Genomic DNA, 16757 nt, shown 5'->3' with positions numbered 1-16757 from the left:
GAGAATGAAAAGATAACACCATCAATATACATTTAAAAATATATGCATACTAGACAGAAAGATGTGCATTAAACACATCAGAGAGGTTGTGACGGGTCAAAGAACCGAGGGACTAAAGGGGTAAATAAAGAGGGCGAAGTGCCAGGTGTGAGAAGTGAGTGGGAGGGAAAAGAAAGACGAAAGGACACAGGACACAATGCGCTGTGGACGCTGGGTCTTGGTGTGGGTCATGTTTCATATGTGCTGTGAGTGTCGTAACACATAGGCCTCAGCATAATGCTTCCCGAGTTTCAAATGCAGAAACAGACAACTGCACACACCTTGGCTCCTGTTCCCTAAACTCACAGGAAGCGACAGTGCTTATGATTCACCACCCGCCCTGCAGGTATCCCCGTACCTTCTGACATGGCGAGCTCATTGGGTGGTGGCTGTGTGGCTCCAGATGCAATGGAGTCGGGCCAAAACCTCTGAACTGGTCTGTTCTGAGCAGTTTTCTTCTTTGTTTTTGGAGTTTCTGAACAACTAGAATCCAACATCGGCTGAAGAATTCGTCTTCTAGCATTGATGAACCTGAGCATTGAGGTCGACAAAGGAAGAACTGTCATCAAAACACCCTTTTTAAAGACCTTGCAGGAGCAACAAAGTCCTTCCAGTAAATAAGCTGCTTCATAAATCACACAAAGACGATCAGAGTAACTCAGATTCCCTATGACAACAGGTATTTAGAATATGGCACACATATTCTCTAAGTGTCCAGAAAAACGGGGCATGCTGTTTTTAAGATAATTCATTTAAATAAAGACCAACACCTCCATGGTAGCCCCTTTAAAAAAATGCTTTTATTGACTTCAGAGAGAGGAAGGAAGAGGGAGAGAGAGAGATTCGGCTGCCTCCTGCACGCCTCCCTACTGGGGATCGAGCCCGCACCTAGGCATGTGCCCTGACAGGGAATCAAACTGGCCTCCTGGTTCATAGGTCGACGCTCAATTACTGAGCCATACTGGCTGGGCAAAGGTTACTTAACTTTAAAACCCTAAGATTCAAGAACATGTAAAATTGCCTTTGAACACATTCTAATAACAGAGAGACTGACTCCGCAGAGCCTTCCTCTGCGTCAGTCTTCAGTCCCCGTAGCACAAGCAGGACTGGACTGGGAGACTGCCTGACAGCCCTACAGTCCCCGATGCCAGCAGCACCTTGGCTGGAACCCCACTGTTCCTTTCCAGTATCTGCTTCCTTATTCTTATTCAAAGTTGCTATGAGGCATAAATTTAATTTTTGTGAATGTGAAAAAAGAAAAGAAGTCACCAAGAGAAAAAGTAGCTATAAATATTAAAAGGCTTTAGAAAATTTAGACTTTACAAAAGTCATGTTATTAAACTGTTACTCTGTGTCTAACATTCACCTCAATCAATCAATCACTATCATGACTACATCACAATAGGAAGTTTCAACACCAAGCTGCACAAAAACAACAGGATACATTACAAGACATTACAAACACCATAGGGAATACATTTCAACAATATATTTGAAACCTTCAGATTTTTGTTAGCATTCTATACTGAAAAGAATTAACAAGAAATAACAAGAAATAGTATTGTCTACTGTTGCTACCCAGGTAACAAATAATGGCTCAAGTGTAGGATAATATAAATATTTAATGCAATGCTAAAGCATGCCTCCTGAATATTTAATTACATAAACTGGGACATTTTATCATTTACATTGGAACTCCAAGTTTGTTTTAACAGTTAAAATAAGAATATAATCATGTTTACAAGTGGTAGAATTTATGCCATTTTTAAAATTTTTAAAAAAATTTTTTTTTATTGATTTCTAAGAGGAAGGGAGCAGGAAAGAGAGATAGAAACATCAACGATGAGAGAGAATCACTAATTGGCTGTCTCCTGCATGCCCACTACTGGAGATCGAGTTCGCAACCTGGGCATGTGCCCTTGACCAGAATCGATCTGGGACCCTTCAGTCCTCAGGCCAACGCTCTATCCACTGAGCCATACTAGCTAGGGCGCCATTTCTTTTATGCATGTCAATTTTATTAAGTTGAAATCACTTCTTATGTCTGAATAACAAGTAAACAAACATGAGATGAGTGACTGACAAAATCTAAGTGCATCCTAGACCTTAGTGCCACTTAGTAATGTGAACAGCTCTGACTGAAGGGAACACACGTGGTCATGGTCCAGGTGTCCCCAGTCACATGTGACACAAACACCAGAGCAGAATGTCTCATTAATAATCATCATCCTGGGCATCTCCCCGACCCAGGCGCTGCTGTGGGGCAGGATCACCACACAGACGGCAGAGGACTGCCTCCCCCAAAGGGACACAACACAACGTTTCAAAAGGTGGGAGAGCTGCAGAGGGGCCATCAGAGGTCAGGATGAGGTGGACCTCATCTCGGCTGTCCACCACCTGGAAGCTTAGCCACGAAAACATCACATTTCTGAATGAATTTGGGAGCTTGGGAGTAGTAATGCAATAGAGGAACACATTTCTAATCGGGCAAGCAGGATATAAGCAAAAAGCCCACATTGAGATGTTGAGCATGAAAAATGTAGGTTGGAAGTGTGTGCTGAGCCCTGGTCAGGTGGGTCAGTTGATTAGAGCATCATCCCAATACACCAAGGTTGAGGGTTTAATCCCCCATCAGGGCTCGTACCAGAAGCAACCAATGAATGCATAAGTAAGTGGAACAACAAATCAATGTCCATCTCTCTCTCTCTCTCTCTCTCTCTCTCTCAAATCAATAAATTAAAAAAAAAGTGGGTGCTGATTTATTCTTAAGTATGTACCACTAATTCCAGCACTCTGAAAACAGGGTATTGCTAGTTAAAAGAACTCATATTTTCAACCAAATTTTACTAGATATTAGTGTCAGTGTTTCCAAGTGTTCTATGATGGTTACAGGCACAATTTTGGAAAGTGGGTGTGTCTTACCAGTTGTTAACTTGGAGTAGTGTCAAATTTGTCTGAGCAGCAATCTGTTTTTTCTCATCTTCTGTGGGGTAGGGATGCTAAAAATAAAAAAGGGTTACTATGAACTTCAATTTTTAAAAGGAACTCAGGATTTTCTAGGTAAAATCCAGGCATACAAATAATCACTTATAAACAACTGACAAGTACCAATCAATACTACTTTTCAGTTAAAAATTTGAGTCTCATAGGTGTTTTTTAGAAACACCCAAGCAGAATGAAGTGTTTCTCCTGGCTGCCCAGGAATGGCAGCTGGTTGAAGCCCAGGCTGGTTAGACCTGTCAGCCTGAGGCTCAGAGATGACAATAGTAACACTGCCCAGCGCTACCGCCTTGGGTGCTGTTCTAAGCACCTGATATACCTATAGTTTTGTGTCAACTTGACTGAGGTATAATTTATGGGCCATAAACTGCACCCATTTACAGTGGATAAATGGTGGGGTCTGGACCCACAAACCTCTGACACAGCAGGCACTGCAGGTTTCTCTCACCTCCACACGTTCTACAGTAATTCACTGGTGCCTCACCATCACCTCTGAGACACTGTTGTCACCTTTACTTTACAGATGAGGAAGCTGAAGCATGGAGAATTTACAACCCCCCGCCGCCCCCCCGGCTGGCTATGTGAGGTGGCAGAAAAGGAGCCAGGTAGGCTGCTCTCTGCCGTCACTTCAGGTGGCAGGTCTCTACATGGGGACCTTGAGGAGAAACCAACAATGGATGCACTGACATCTTCTAAGGCTTTTCAAGAATGATCTCTGATAGGTTCACATGTGCTGTTGATAAAGAAACCAAACGGAGTGGGGGCATTTGTTATATTTCTCTTTCTATTATATATGATTAAAACATTTCACTTTAAAAAAACAGAATCAAAACAGAAGTGAATTTCAAAATTCAGAGAAGTACCAAAGGAAAACAATTTCTGTCTATGGTGATAAACCATTTATCGAGGACTGATTACTGTCCACAAGTAGAAACCAATAAGATATTTACTCTAAAACCTACATGCACTGAAGTCTCTTATTTCAGACCAAGAGTGAATGGCACCAGCAGTCAGGAGGTGGGTTATTCAGTTAGTATAACTAGTGTACACACCCTTGTTTATCATGTAACTAGCTGCATAATATTGGGTGTGTTTTTTTCCGTTTTTATTTTAAGTGAACACTCAGTCTGTTGGAAAAGTCGCTGTGCTTGTCAGTGACAACAGAGCAGCATCAGGGTGATCTCAGCAGCAGCCTACCTGTTCCCTCCATGCGACGGCAGCAACTCCATTTGATTCTATGAGCGTATGGCCCCGAGTTAGATGTTATGAAAACATAAATATTGCTCTTGCACTTTAAAAAGCTCATAAAATGAAGAGGGGATAGGAAACCGATGCTCTATTCATTGAGCCAAACTGGTTAGGGCAAACACAGTATATTTTAAAATGTCTATTCTTTTTCACTTACTACCATCTACCTGAAGCTTCCTAGTGTACACACCCTTGTTTATCATGCTTACTAGCTGAATAATACTCCATCAAACTGGTAGGTTCTAATTTATATACTAATTCATTTCCCTTTAGGATAATGAGTATCATTATACCATTTTAAAAATATATATACATATTATATTGATTTTTTACAGAGAGGAAGGAAGAGGGATAGAGAGTTAGAAACATCGATGAGAGAGAAACATCAATCAGCTGCCTCCTGCACACCCCCTACTGGGGATGTGCCCGCACCAAGGTACATGCCCTTGACTGGAATCGAACCTGGGACCCTTCAGTCCGAAGGCCGACACTCTATCCATTGAGCCAAACTGGTTAGGGCTCATTATACCATTTTATCTGTAAAAATATTTAATTTTCTTGTGAATTTTTTTAGGACGTATTTCTAGACACGGTCACACTGTTCCTTCCCCTGACACCTGTTGCCATGTCCTGCTGGTGCAACAGCCTATCAGAGAACAGCCACCAGAGAAGGGAGGAAGCTGGGGGCCTAGTGCGCAGGGAGGGGCAGCCTCAGATCCTTCAAGGTTTCCCCTCAGGAAAGGGAGGGATCTTCCTCTCCTCCCAGGACTGTTCAATGACATCACAGCTATTCAGGCCCCTGGCCCTCAGGGATGGAGCCCAATGCCAGTTAGAGAAAAAGGGGGCACAGAACAGTGACAAGGGCCTAACCCAGGGGGAGATGAGACGACTGAGACCCGGGTGTTGGTCTTGGGGCTCACAATCAGGGTGAGGATGGAGACAGGTGCCAAGAGACCAATGTAAGCCTCGGGCCTGGGACAGGGTGAAGGAAGAGGAAAGGCATGAGGAGACGCGGGCCTGAAAGACACCTCCACTGACAGCCATAGCACCAGGACAGCGACAAGGAAGATGGGAAAGTGAGGAAGTGGCCATCAGCTGAAGACATGAGCAGGTGACAACGATGGCAGTGAAGTAGAGGGGCAGATCCAGGGGCTAGCCCAGCTCTTAGGGATAACCTGGACCAGGGCTGCTCAAGGAGCAGGCGGCCACTGCACCCAGAAAGAGCTGGCCGTGGATGGAAGTACCTGGCCTGAAAGCTTATTCATGAGGCTGCTGGGCAGGCCTCCTTTCCTTCTGTCCCTCCAGCACCCTTTCTGGCTCTTCCCCTGCCCGAACATGGCTATGGCTCAGCAGGGAGCATCTACTTCCTCTGTCCCCACCTGCTCCTGACAGCTGTCCAGATCAGTCCTGACTGTGGCCACTGCACTGGGAGTCACTTCTGAGAGCTGCTCTGGGTCACAGGCCTTCCCTGAGGTCAGTGGTGTGAGGACTGAGGGCTCAGTCTGGTAGAGTGAGCCTGTCCCATTAAACCCACCAACAAGTGTGTGCTTCCTAAGACAAGGCATCTTCACAGAGAAGACATGGCCACCACCCCGTGAGGAAACCAGGGGCTCAGACAGAATGGGATGGGTGGGTGCTGCCTGCTGGCCCAACTATATCTCAAGTTCAACAAGCCATCTGCCGACTGTTGTGTCCATATGCCCAACTTTTCAGCTCTACCTTGGGGTTTCTTAGTGCTTCTTCCTTAAAAATCCAACATAGAAATCACTGCTCTATACTAAGGTTTTGCCCAAATGCATCTTTTCTCTGCCCACTTCTCTAATTAACCTCACTCACCCCAGTCACCCTTCACGAGTAGCTTCTCTAACATGCAGAAGATTAGTATGAGCTGAATTGATTCTTTTCACCAGTGGTCCCCTCATTTATTTTAAGTTTAAGTGATGTCCTCCATTTTTTGGTAACCCTCCCTTCTGTCCCACACTCAACCCACATGGACAGTTAACAAAATACAGATATTAAAAACCAGCCGAAACCGGTTTGGCTCAGTGGATAGAGCGTTGGCCTGCGGACTGAGGGGTCCCAGGTTCGATTCCGGTCAAGGGCATGTACCTGGGTTGCAGGCACATCCACAGTCGGGGATGTGCAGGAGGCGGCTGATCGATGTTTCTCTCTCATCAATGTTTCTGACTCGCTATCTCTCTCCCTTCCTCTCTGTAAAAAATCAATAAAATATATTTAAAAAAAAAACAAACCAGGCCTATTAGCATGTACAGGCAACTTTTTTCTAGAAAACAAGCCGGAAAGAAGCCTGGCGGAGGGTGTCGCTCTCCGCGAGGTCATGTGGTCTTACCCCTATGTGCTGAAAGAGCCAGGACCGCATCACACTGGTGGCGTGCTTTGGCAGAACGCCCCTCTTGTTCTTGGATGAGCCATCATCTTGATGCAAGATACTCAAATCTTGGTTTAACTGTAACTGAAGCTTTTGAACAATTGAAAGATAGCGTTAGAGAGCACAGACAATTATGACACCTCCAAGTATCTCACGACTTCTGATGGAGAAAATACCCAAGGATCTTGGAGATAAGGGACTTAACTTCCAGTAGAGGCACATCCGCTGGAACCCTGTTCAGGCTGATTTTAGGCTTTGGTTCCCTCTGTCTGACAACTATTTACACTAGTGCCTCAGCTATGCGGAGGCCCCTTGTCTGGTGAGGCAGATGGGATGGATGCTGAGAAGGCCCCTGAGCTGTTCACCTGCAGACATGTGAGCCCCGTGTCTCTCATGCAACACCTGTTCTCATCTTGCTTCTTCCAGGAATGGATGTGATAACCCCAAGATTTAAAGCAACCACTGAGAATGGACAGGGGAGCTGAAAGCACCCCTAACTAAAGGAGGCCATGCCAGCTGAACAGAGGGGAAGCAAACAGCAACACACAAAGTGCAACAAAGAGATCACAAAGCGACGGCTGTGGTGACGGCCTCTGCAGGGGCCTCCACAGCCACTGGGAACAGAACTCCCCGCCCCTGAGGAAAGTATACAGCACTTTCTGTCATTCCATTTCAATAGGAAAGTGTGCACACAACAGTTCTTAGATGAATGTCTCCTGCAAACCTGAGAAAAGACTTGATGTTACCGGCCCTGCCCAGGCCAGGCATGTTTCCCAGGCTCAGCCTCTCTCCCAGCCTGCCTGCAGAGAGGGTGTCACAGTGGTCACTGCAGGGACCAGGGAAGAAAACAGATGCCTGGGACCCTTGAACAACACGGTTTGAACTGTACGGGTCCTCCTATACGCCTGCGCATAAGTGCAAACACGGGTTGTTCCAGAGTCCACTGCTCGGCTCGCTGGGGCCTTGGCATGGACACACCAGGGGCACCTCTGCTGCTTCCCGTGCTTCAATTCAGAACTTACATGTGACTCTCACTCTACAGACAACGAGCATCAGCTTCTACAGGTCCGTTTCAGTAGAATGTACTCATAAACATAGTTTAAAGGATTTGGAAATTCACTTTTTCACCATTTTATTTGTATTTCCTCTGGATTTATATCATTTGGGATATATTCTTAAAAAGCCAGAACACCAACATCTAAAAAGACATGGAATTTATGACTTGAAGGAGATATGAAGACCACTAATTGTATCTAAAATTTCTTAAAATTCAAGATATAACTGAGGGCAGAAGTGTTTTTTGGAATGTATTTGTTCGTTAAAGGAGTGAAAGCAAATGGTAGTAAGCACCACCTGTATGCTAATGTTCATGTACAAGAAAAAGAATGAAAAATGAACTTTTAAAACTAATTCCAAAGTACCAGGGCCAAAATTTAGCTTGTTTGCCCTATCTGTCCCCATTTAATATGTGATGTTCGTCATGTGCTGGGAGCCGGTCCATCCTTGCTGTTTCAAGGGACCTGGCATATATGGCATACTGTTCTTAATATGTTTGCTCACCTTCTTGGCACTATGTGTTTTAACCAAGGTCACGTCTCCGAGAAAGGTTGTTTCCCCAGGTAGAGATTTTCCCCTGAAGTTAGGGAGGGAATAAAACCCCTTCACTAAGTGCCAGACAGGTAATTAATCTCTTTAACTATGAACAATCATGCTTAATCTATATAATCTTTACTCCCTGGAATGGAGATAAGAAGCGCCCTAACCTTTGGAATAGAGATTGATAGGATCGAATCAACTGGTATAAATACAGATGTAACAAAACAAGACACAGAACTTAGGAGACAGAACCTACACAGAACCTAGAGACAGAAGAACTTCGCTGGAGAGAACATGGCAAAAGATCCTGGACAGAACCTGGCTACAGAACTTGGTTGGAGAACCTAGATAGAACCTGGCTGGACTGGCGACCGAACCTGGCGGGAGAACCTAGCAAGAGAACATGGACACAGAACTTGGATGGAGATTGTGGCTAGAGATCCTGGCAAGGCTGCTGATCAACTGAACGCTGTCTCCATGTCATTCCTTCTTTGCCGACTCCGTCCACACCTTTGGGGAACCCCTGGACCTGCTGGGGCTGGACCCCAGCAGTCATGAAACCTGATATGTGCTTCAGGGTTGCTTTTCTGTGCCGGTTAAAGCAAAGGCAGGCTCATAAATAGGCTACGTGACAAGGGACGGCCCGTGACTCCACTTTGAGGACGCCTTCAGAGGCGCTGGGGACGCCAACCAAGCCCAGAGAGAAGAGCATGTAAAGGCCCATTCACCCTACTGGGCTCCAGCAAAGCCTGGGACTGGACCAAACATGGGATTTTTAAAGCCTGGGAAACTGGCTGAAAGTCCGTTTAAGAAGCAGTAAGGCCCTCAACTTCCCCTGATCATCCTTGGCAGATAACTACTCTGTCCCCATCCCCTGCAGGAGGCTCCAGGTTCCTCTCCCAAAGAAACAGACCAGATGCTGCAGATTTGGCACATGAGCACGGCTGGAAGGTGGGAGTGAGGGGCAAGGCTAGAAAGAGGGGTGAGGAAAGTCTGCACACAAAAAGGGAGACCCCAGTCTCTTCTGCCCCTGACCTATGCAGTGACCAGAGAGCCCTTCCCAGAGAAACTAAGAGAGAAATGACTGAGGGCTGGCAGAGTGCCTGCCACAGCCCAGCACCTGACAAGCACCAAACGGCTTTCATGTTTACACTGAAAAGGGCAGCCAGGTGTCCCCAAACACTTGAAAGAAAGCCTCCATCACAAAAAGCAGACACCAAAGTGAATAAACTGAGATGCAGAGAAAACAAAAAATATGCCGAAATCAAAGAAAACTTCAACCACCATGAACCAAAAATAGGATGCAGGGTAAAGGAGGTAAAGAAGAATATTAGAAATTAAAACAATGCTGAAGATTTTAAACTTTATAGAGGGGTTTGAAGATAAAAGAAAATCTCTCAGAAAGTAGGCAAAAAGTTGGCAATGGGAATACAAATATAAAAATGCAGACATCAAGAGATGGTTCACCAAAGGACTTGTATGCATGTGTATATGCATAACCAATGGGCACAGACACCAGGGGAGTGAGGGTATGAGCAGGGATGGGGGGTAGGGGGGGCAATAGGGGGATAAGAACACATATGTAATACCTTAATCAATAAAGAAAGAAAAAAACAGCCCTGAGCGGTTTGGCTCAGTGGACAGAGCGTTGGCCTGCGGACTGAAGGGTCCCAGGTTTGATACCTTGGTTGCGGGCACATCCCCAGTGCGGGGCGTGCAGGAGGCAGCTGATCGATGATTCTCTCTCATCGATGTTTCTGACTATCCCTTTCCCTTCCCCTCTGTAAAAAATCAATAAAATATTTTTTTTTAAAGAAAGGAAAAAACAAGAGATGGTTCAGAAGGGCTAATGGTCAGTTTAAGGGCCCTAGAAAAAGAATGTGGGGAGAACGGCTGTCAGAGAGTTCAAGGAAATGTCCCAGAACAAAAAATATGAAGTCCTTCTGCAGTGCTCAGCACCAAAAATTTTGAGAAAAGAGAAGAGTCTAAAAGAGGGGAAAACGCAAGATTGGAAAACAGAGCTACCACCAAGCTTCTCAGAGGCAGCCCTGTCACTGGAACACATGATGAAATGCCTCCCCATCTCCGGGGAAGTGACTCTCACCTGGACCTGCACATGTACACAGACTGCCTATCAAGTATGGGACCAAAATCAAGTGACTTTTGGATTTGCAAAGTCTCAGCAAAATGTACTTCGTATGCACATTTTCTCTGGAAGTTATTAAAGGGGGCAGTAAAGCCAGAAAGTAGAAGATGTGGGCTCCGAGAGAAGGGGATCCTCAAGGTGGCGTCAAAGGAAAGGCCAAGGATGTGTGCTATGCTGGCCCTGGACAGAGCAGCCTGGAGACCGGACACCAGGAGGGCCGAGAGCTCCGGGGCGGTACTGGTCCTGATGTGCTACCCAGGCTGGGTGGGTGGGGAATCACAGAGAATGCTGGAGGATTTGGCCATCGATACCAGGGACACTGAGCAAAGGGGGGGAAATAAAATAGTGATTAGCTCGGGGAGAAGCATGCATCTGAACTGGAAAAGTGCTGCCACCATGGTTAGACACTCAGTTCAGTAGAACCCAGTATTTACATGATGTTAACACTAAAAACAGACTTGACTATAGTCCAATAGAAATGGGGAGGACCCGTCTTCACATGTCCTGGCTCCCTGACCACTACGAAGCCAAAACTAGATGTTCTAAGAAGTGAGTTCAAAGAAAAGGTCATTATTTATAAACATGGAGAGAAGAAATAGAAGACATGGCTAAAAGACCTGACAGTGGTTGTCTAAGGCCACTGGGGGGCGGGAGGGAGGCACAGAGGGCAGCACAGGAACCCCTGCCATCTGACCTGAGCCTTTCAGCACATTGGACACCGACCTATGACATGGCAACTTGACTAAGATAGTAGAAGTAAGACTGCCAGGCAAAGTGGAGGGGAGAAGGGGAGGGAGACACATCAACTTCTCACTTCTTGGTTGCTTCTCCTTTTCTCAAAAATGTTTTTAAATGGGTTTGTATTAGAAGTATAATAAAACACTTTTCCCTAGAAATGCAGTAGGAAGTGAGAATCCGAACCCCGCCCACTTCCCCACCGTGCAGATTCTTTCCAGGGAGCTGGGCGATGCTGGGCTAAATTCCCACTCCGCCTCCCCTCCCCCGCCATGTGCACCCCCATGCCCCACAGTGGGCAGGGACCCGTCCTGGTGGGGAGGGATGGGATGGCAAAGACACATCCAGGACTGCCACCACACTGCTGTGCCGCCGAGGTCCACCTGTGTAATGCCACCACCAGAGTAACAAGAGTCGTGATAATACCAACAACAGAAGCACCTGCTAGTAAATTACTCTAATTATCTGAAGCATAAGAACCCAAACTTTGCCCAAGAAAGAAAGAAAAAAATAGCCCAGAGCAGCCTAAACAGCTGTGACAGAATCATACATATAACATCCTGGTTTTATTCAAAGAACCCCCCACCAAGGCCTCTATCAGGTCTATTCTTCTGTTAGAAGCCTGAGCAGCTCTTTTCTCTGGCTTTCCAGCCAGCCACATGGAAAGCAATAACAACAGGGAGGACAGGACAGGTAAGGACAAGGGCAGAGTGGGGCACCGTGGCCACTGTGGACCAGAGCAGGGGCAGCACCCAGGCAGAAGCAGGGAGGTACCCTCACTGGGGATCTGCCAAAGGGATCTGGGGAGTGATGTCACATTAAACATGACAAGGTGTTCTACTGAAATAATCCAAACTTTATATGTTTTCTATTTCAACTAGTAATTTTTGTCTAAGAAAATTCAGTTAATTAGGAAACTTCCTTTTCAAACAGCAGGACAAATGAACCTCTAGTATATAAGTGAGGCATTTGATTTTTAAAAGTTTTCCTCTAAGAATAGCTCACTTTATTTTTTAAAAATATTTTTACTTCCCTAACCGGTTTGGCTCAGTGCATACCCAGTAGGGAGTGTGCAGGAGGCAGCTGATTGAGGTTTCTCTCTCATCGATGTTTCTAACTCTCTATCTCTCTCCCTTCCTCTCTGTAAAAAAAGTCAATAAAATATATTAAAGAAAAACATTTAAAAAATATTTTTACTGATTTTTAGAGAGAGAGGAAGGGAGAGAAACATGGATACTAGAACAAAACATTGATAGGCTGCCTCCTGTAGACACCCCATTCCGGGGATCAAGTCTACAACCTGGCCATGTGTCCCCACCCGGAATCGAATTGGCAATCTTTCAGTGCAAGGGATAATGTCCAACCAACAGAGCCACACCGGCCAGAGCAAGAACAGTTCACTTTAATACTAGGCAACACTGCAAACCAGGCCCTGCTCTGTGCTTACAGCTATTGTAAACGGGAAGCTACAGGGAAAGAAGAGTGGTCGAGGACCCAGGGCCAGTATGGGTGGGCCTAGCTCAGGGGTGGGCAAACTTTTTGACTCGAGGGCCTCAATGGGTTCTTAAACTGGACCGGAGGCCGGAACAAAAGCACGGATGGAGTCTTTGTGTGAACTAACATAAATTCAAAGTAAACATCATTACATAAAAGGGTACGGTATTTTTTTTTTTTTAGTTTTAGTTTTATTCATTTCAAACGGGCCGGATCCGGCCCACGGGCCGTAGTTTGCCCACGGCTGGCCTAGCTCTTCTCTCACCTCCACCCCTCTGCTTACTGGGAAGTCACCCAGTCTCTCACAACCACTCAGCCCTGAACAGCCCCAGCGTGACTGTCCAACAAAACCTTCCATGAATTCAAAGACGGGAACCCCAGACCGGCTGTGGAGGCTCACGCACACCCCAGGCCCCCTCAAAAACACCCACATCCCCAAGGCGGGGCCTCAAAGTGGTTAAGAAAATAGAAAATATCTGTACAGGCCAAAGACAAGCAACTAACATACAGAGGGAATCAACGCTCTTAAATAAGAACGGGTAACAGAAACACTTTCTTATTTAAACCCAGCTAAATGTAAAAGTGTGTGCGTGTATGAGTAAGTGCGTATGTATGAGTATATGTGTGTATATGTGTGTGTGTGTGTGTGTGTGTGTGTGTGTGTGTGTGTCCATCCAGAACTTAGAGGGGTCTGGAGGACCACCAAGTTCAATCTCATCTTACCAAAGACACAGAGAGGGGGTAGGACCATCCCAAGGTATTGGCACATCACTGCATTTCCAGCTGTCACTTCTGCCCTGGAAGTGCCTCTGTGCTCTGGGAGCTAGTGGGCCACAGGGAGGAGCAGCAGACCAGCCTTCTTGAAGCAGCGCCCCCAGTGGGCAGCGTACAGAGGAAAAAGGGGAACCCTCTTTCAGATTTCTCACCAGGGTGTTGGGGGGCATTAAGCAAGTGCCCTGGACACCCTGAAGCCCTGCTCTAGCTCAGCAGAAGCACAGCAGAAAGACCAAGAACAGTTTTTCAGAGCACACAGGCCCAAACCCGGCCAATACTCTCATGCTGGAGGTGTGGGGCAGCCAGGCATGGTCTCAAAAACCTGCCTGCGGTTCTGCTGGGGCCTGGAGGGGAGGCGGGGGAGAAGGGCATGTCCACATGGCTTCAAATCTCCTGGTGCAGAGACAACTACACAATCCAGAGTTAAATTGGAGAACAGTGGTTGCTTAAGGGAAGGAATAACAGATGACTTTTTTTCTGCTTCCTTAGACTTTTCTGAACTTTGCAACTTTACAATGATAGATGTGAAGAGTAAAAAAGAAACAAAATACTGACATTCAGATTAACTGGAGGTCGCTGCAGGAGAGCGAGTATGAGATAAGTTATCTTCACCCAGAGAGAATGGCTCCAGCCTGCTGCCACCCACACTTCCACACCTGTGCAACACATCCCCCTATTCCCCAATCCTGCCAAATGGCTCACACACCTGGGAGTTCTGGATCCTGATTGTCCCAGGTGACAACGCCTGTGTCACTACTTGGCCTTGAGGAGTGACGACTGTAACAGGCTGATAAACTGTGCCACCTCAAAAAGGAAGAAGAAAAAAAAATTAAATTTATGTCTCAATGATTTAAGACGAATCTTCTCACTAAACTATCAAAGAAATAAAAACTCTAGTTTGATGAGCTTTTTACATCACTTCAAATGATTGATACTTTGCTTGCTGACTTGTCACTGTAAATTATGAAAGCGAACTCACTGCACAAGCAGTGCCCAGGTGACACTATGCTGACGGGCATCCCTACTGTCCTCACAACAGTGCACAGGGCACGGCCAGGTCAGAGGGTCTGCACTTCCTTGCCTTTTGCTTGCCCCCGTTTTTTACTTCCCTCACAATTAGAACATATCAAAGGACCAGATGACAAATATTTTTATTAAGCTTCTCTTTTTGGTCAAATGTGCTTTATTTTGCTGTGGAGGTTTCCCTTTGTGCTATTACAAGGGGTTTTTAGTGTAAATTGCTTCCCCTCCTTATATTTTCATGATGGTCTTGTATTTGCAATGTTCTAGGTGCAACAGGCAACTTGAAAATCTGTCCCCTTCCTGTGATGGTTTTATCATATAAGTTAGATCAAGACTAAGACTGCATTTTTATTTGCTTGTCATCAATTAATGACACAACTTAAGATTTTTCAGGTGCTGCTAAGAGCACATTTAAAAACAGTTATTTGAAAATTACAATTAGTTTTTGCTATATAGTTTCAACTCTTATACAAAACCTTTCTTCCCAACATTTTTTGGTAGGGAAACAATTTGCATAAAGTTTTTGTCATTGAGAATTAACAAGAAACAAGCATTCAAAGAAGCCTAGATTTTGGGACTCCTATTAGGGAACTGGCATTAATTAAAAATTATGTTTATGCAAGTCTCCATTCTACTATGAAGGACTTTTTCTGCAAAAGCTCAAGGAAAAGGTGTCCTTTTTTCCATCACCATACCTGCCACTGTTGCCATAGTTACATTACCCTGTTGCAGCGCGGATGCAGGCACCACAATTCCTTGGGGGCTGAGAGTGCCTGTGATGGCACTTTGAATCTGCTGTAAGTCAGAAATACACAGGAAGAGATTATTAGAAAACAGAACACCCATATTTAAAACTTCCTGACAAGTGGTATAATGGCATTATAAATAAAGGAGATGCTTGAGGCAAAGAGCACAATCAGATGATAAACCTTCCATGAAGCACCAGGAGAGGGAAGTCTGACTGAATATTAAATGTGATGATCGGTACAGATATTAAGTTTAATTGATTAAACTAATCGATTAAGATATTAGTTTAAATTTGGCTTCCAAAGATTATCTTTCATCTCATTGCATAGTAACCACACCTTACAGTCTTGGAGGTATGAGTAGGAAGACCAGAATTACCTAATCTTATCACACAACTTTCCCATTCAATTTGGCCCAGACCCTTGATTTTCTAAGAACCAATGCCTCCTTGAATGTATGAGTGCTTTCAGAAGATTATCCCACAGGCTTGGGAGGCTCTAAGTGGTGATAGGAGTTAACCCTGGGCCCACATAGCTTCCTATCACCCCGACCTCAGCACAGTGCACATCTGAGCCCCACCTCCCTGTGTGTCCATTGTGTGTGGAGTACTGGGCCTACGCTGGCCCACAGCATGCTCCATGCAAACATTTGTAAATACCTCATCAGAGATTCCAATGATCTGACATTAGATCCAAATGGGCAAATTTACCCACGGACTGATGGCTGGGTTTGTGGTTCACAAGGGAAAGGATCCCTATACCTGGCATCTTGCGTGAGGTCTGTTACATGCAGGCACCCAGATATTTGAGCAGTTAAGTAGCATAAATGAATATCATCCAGAGGCGACTGCTCTGTGGGCCACTGCACAATGTGAATGTGTATGCTTTGGCAGGTACACACAAAGTAGGCTACATTAACTTGGTCAGAATAAAGATATCAAATCAATAATCCAACCTCGTATATCAATAAACTAGAAAAAGAGGAACAAAATAAAATCAAAGCAAGCAAAAGGAAGGAAATAATAAAGATCAAAGCAGATAACAATGAAAATGAAGACAGAAAAACAGAAAAAAGAACAAGTTCTTTGAAAAGATCAATATATTGACAAACCGCTAGTAAGCCGAACAGAAAAAGACAAACTACCAATATCAGAAATGAAACAGGGGAGATCACTGAAGACCTTATAGACATCAAAAGGAGAAAAAGGAATACCATGAACTCAACATATAAACTTGACATAGTAGACAAAATCCAATATGAAGTAGATAATTTGAATAGCCCTATAACTATTAAGGAAACTAAAGTTGTAATTTAAAAACCTCCAAAAAAAGATATCTCCAGGTCCAGGTAATATCACTGAGGAATTCTATCAAAATTTAGAGAAAGCCGAAGCCGGTTTGGCTCAGTGGATAGAGCATCGGCCTGCAGACTGAAAGGTCCCAGGTTCGATTCTGGTCAAGGGCATGTACCTGGGTTGCAGGCACATCCCCAGTGGGGAGTGTGCAGGAGGCAGCTAATCAATGTTTCTAACTCTCTATCTCTCTCCCTTCCTCTCTGTAAAAAATC

General features: G+C 45.1%; 1 protein-coding gene across 7 annotated transcripts in view; it reads right to left on the bottom strand.

The window, feature by feature from the left end:
- Positions 1-16757, bottom strand: part of PKNOX1 (PBX/knotted 1 homeobox 1) — a 53189-nt gene that overhangs the window by 4548 nt on the left and 31884 nt on the right. For 5 of the 7 annotated variants that reach the window (XM_006754345.2, XM_015569112.1, XM_015569119.1 and 2 more), the window contains 5 exons: positions 15140-15239; positions 14128-14225; positions 6638-6766; positions 2962-3038; positions 398-570 (listed from right to left, as the gene is read on the bottom strand). In XM_006754345.2, coding sequence (XP_006754408.1) covers positions 398-570; positions 2962-3038; positions 6638-6766; positions 14128-14225; positions 15140-15239 — 577 coding nt within the window. The remainder of the gene's footprint in view (positions 1-397; positions 571-2961; positions 3039-6637; positions 6767-14127; positions 14226-15139; positions 15240-16757) is intronic. The other 2 variants (XM_015569122.1, XM_015569136.1) reach the window with 1 other exon arrangement.

Source organism: Myotis davidii, unplaced genomic scaffold, assembly GCF_000327345.1.
Source record: "Myotis davidii unplaced genomic scaffold, ASM32734v1 scaffold512, whole genome shotgun sequence".
In the NCBI taxonomy this organism is placed as follows: domain Eukaryota; kingdom Metazoa; phylum Chordata; class Mammalia; order Chiroptera; family Vespertilionidae; genus Myotis; species Myotis davidii.
Note: the sequence above shows the minus strand (reverse complement) of the source record. Positions and strands in the feature narration are given on the sequence as shown.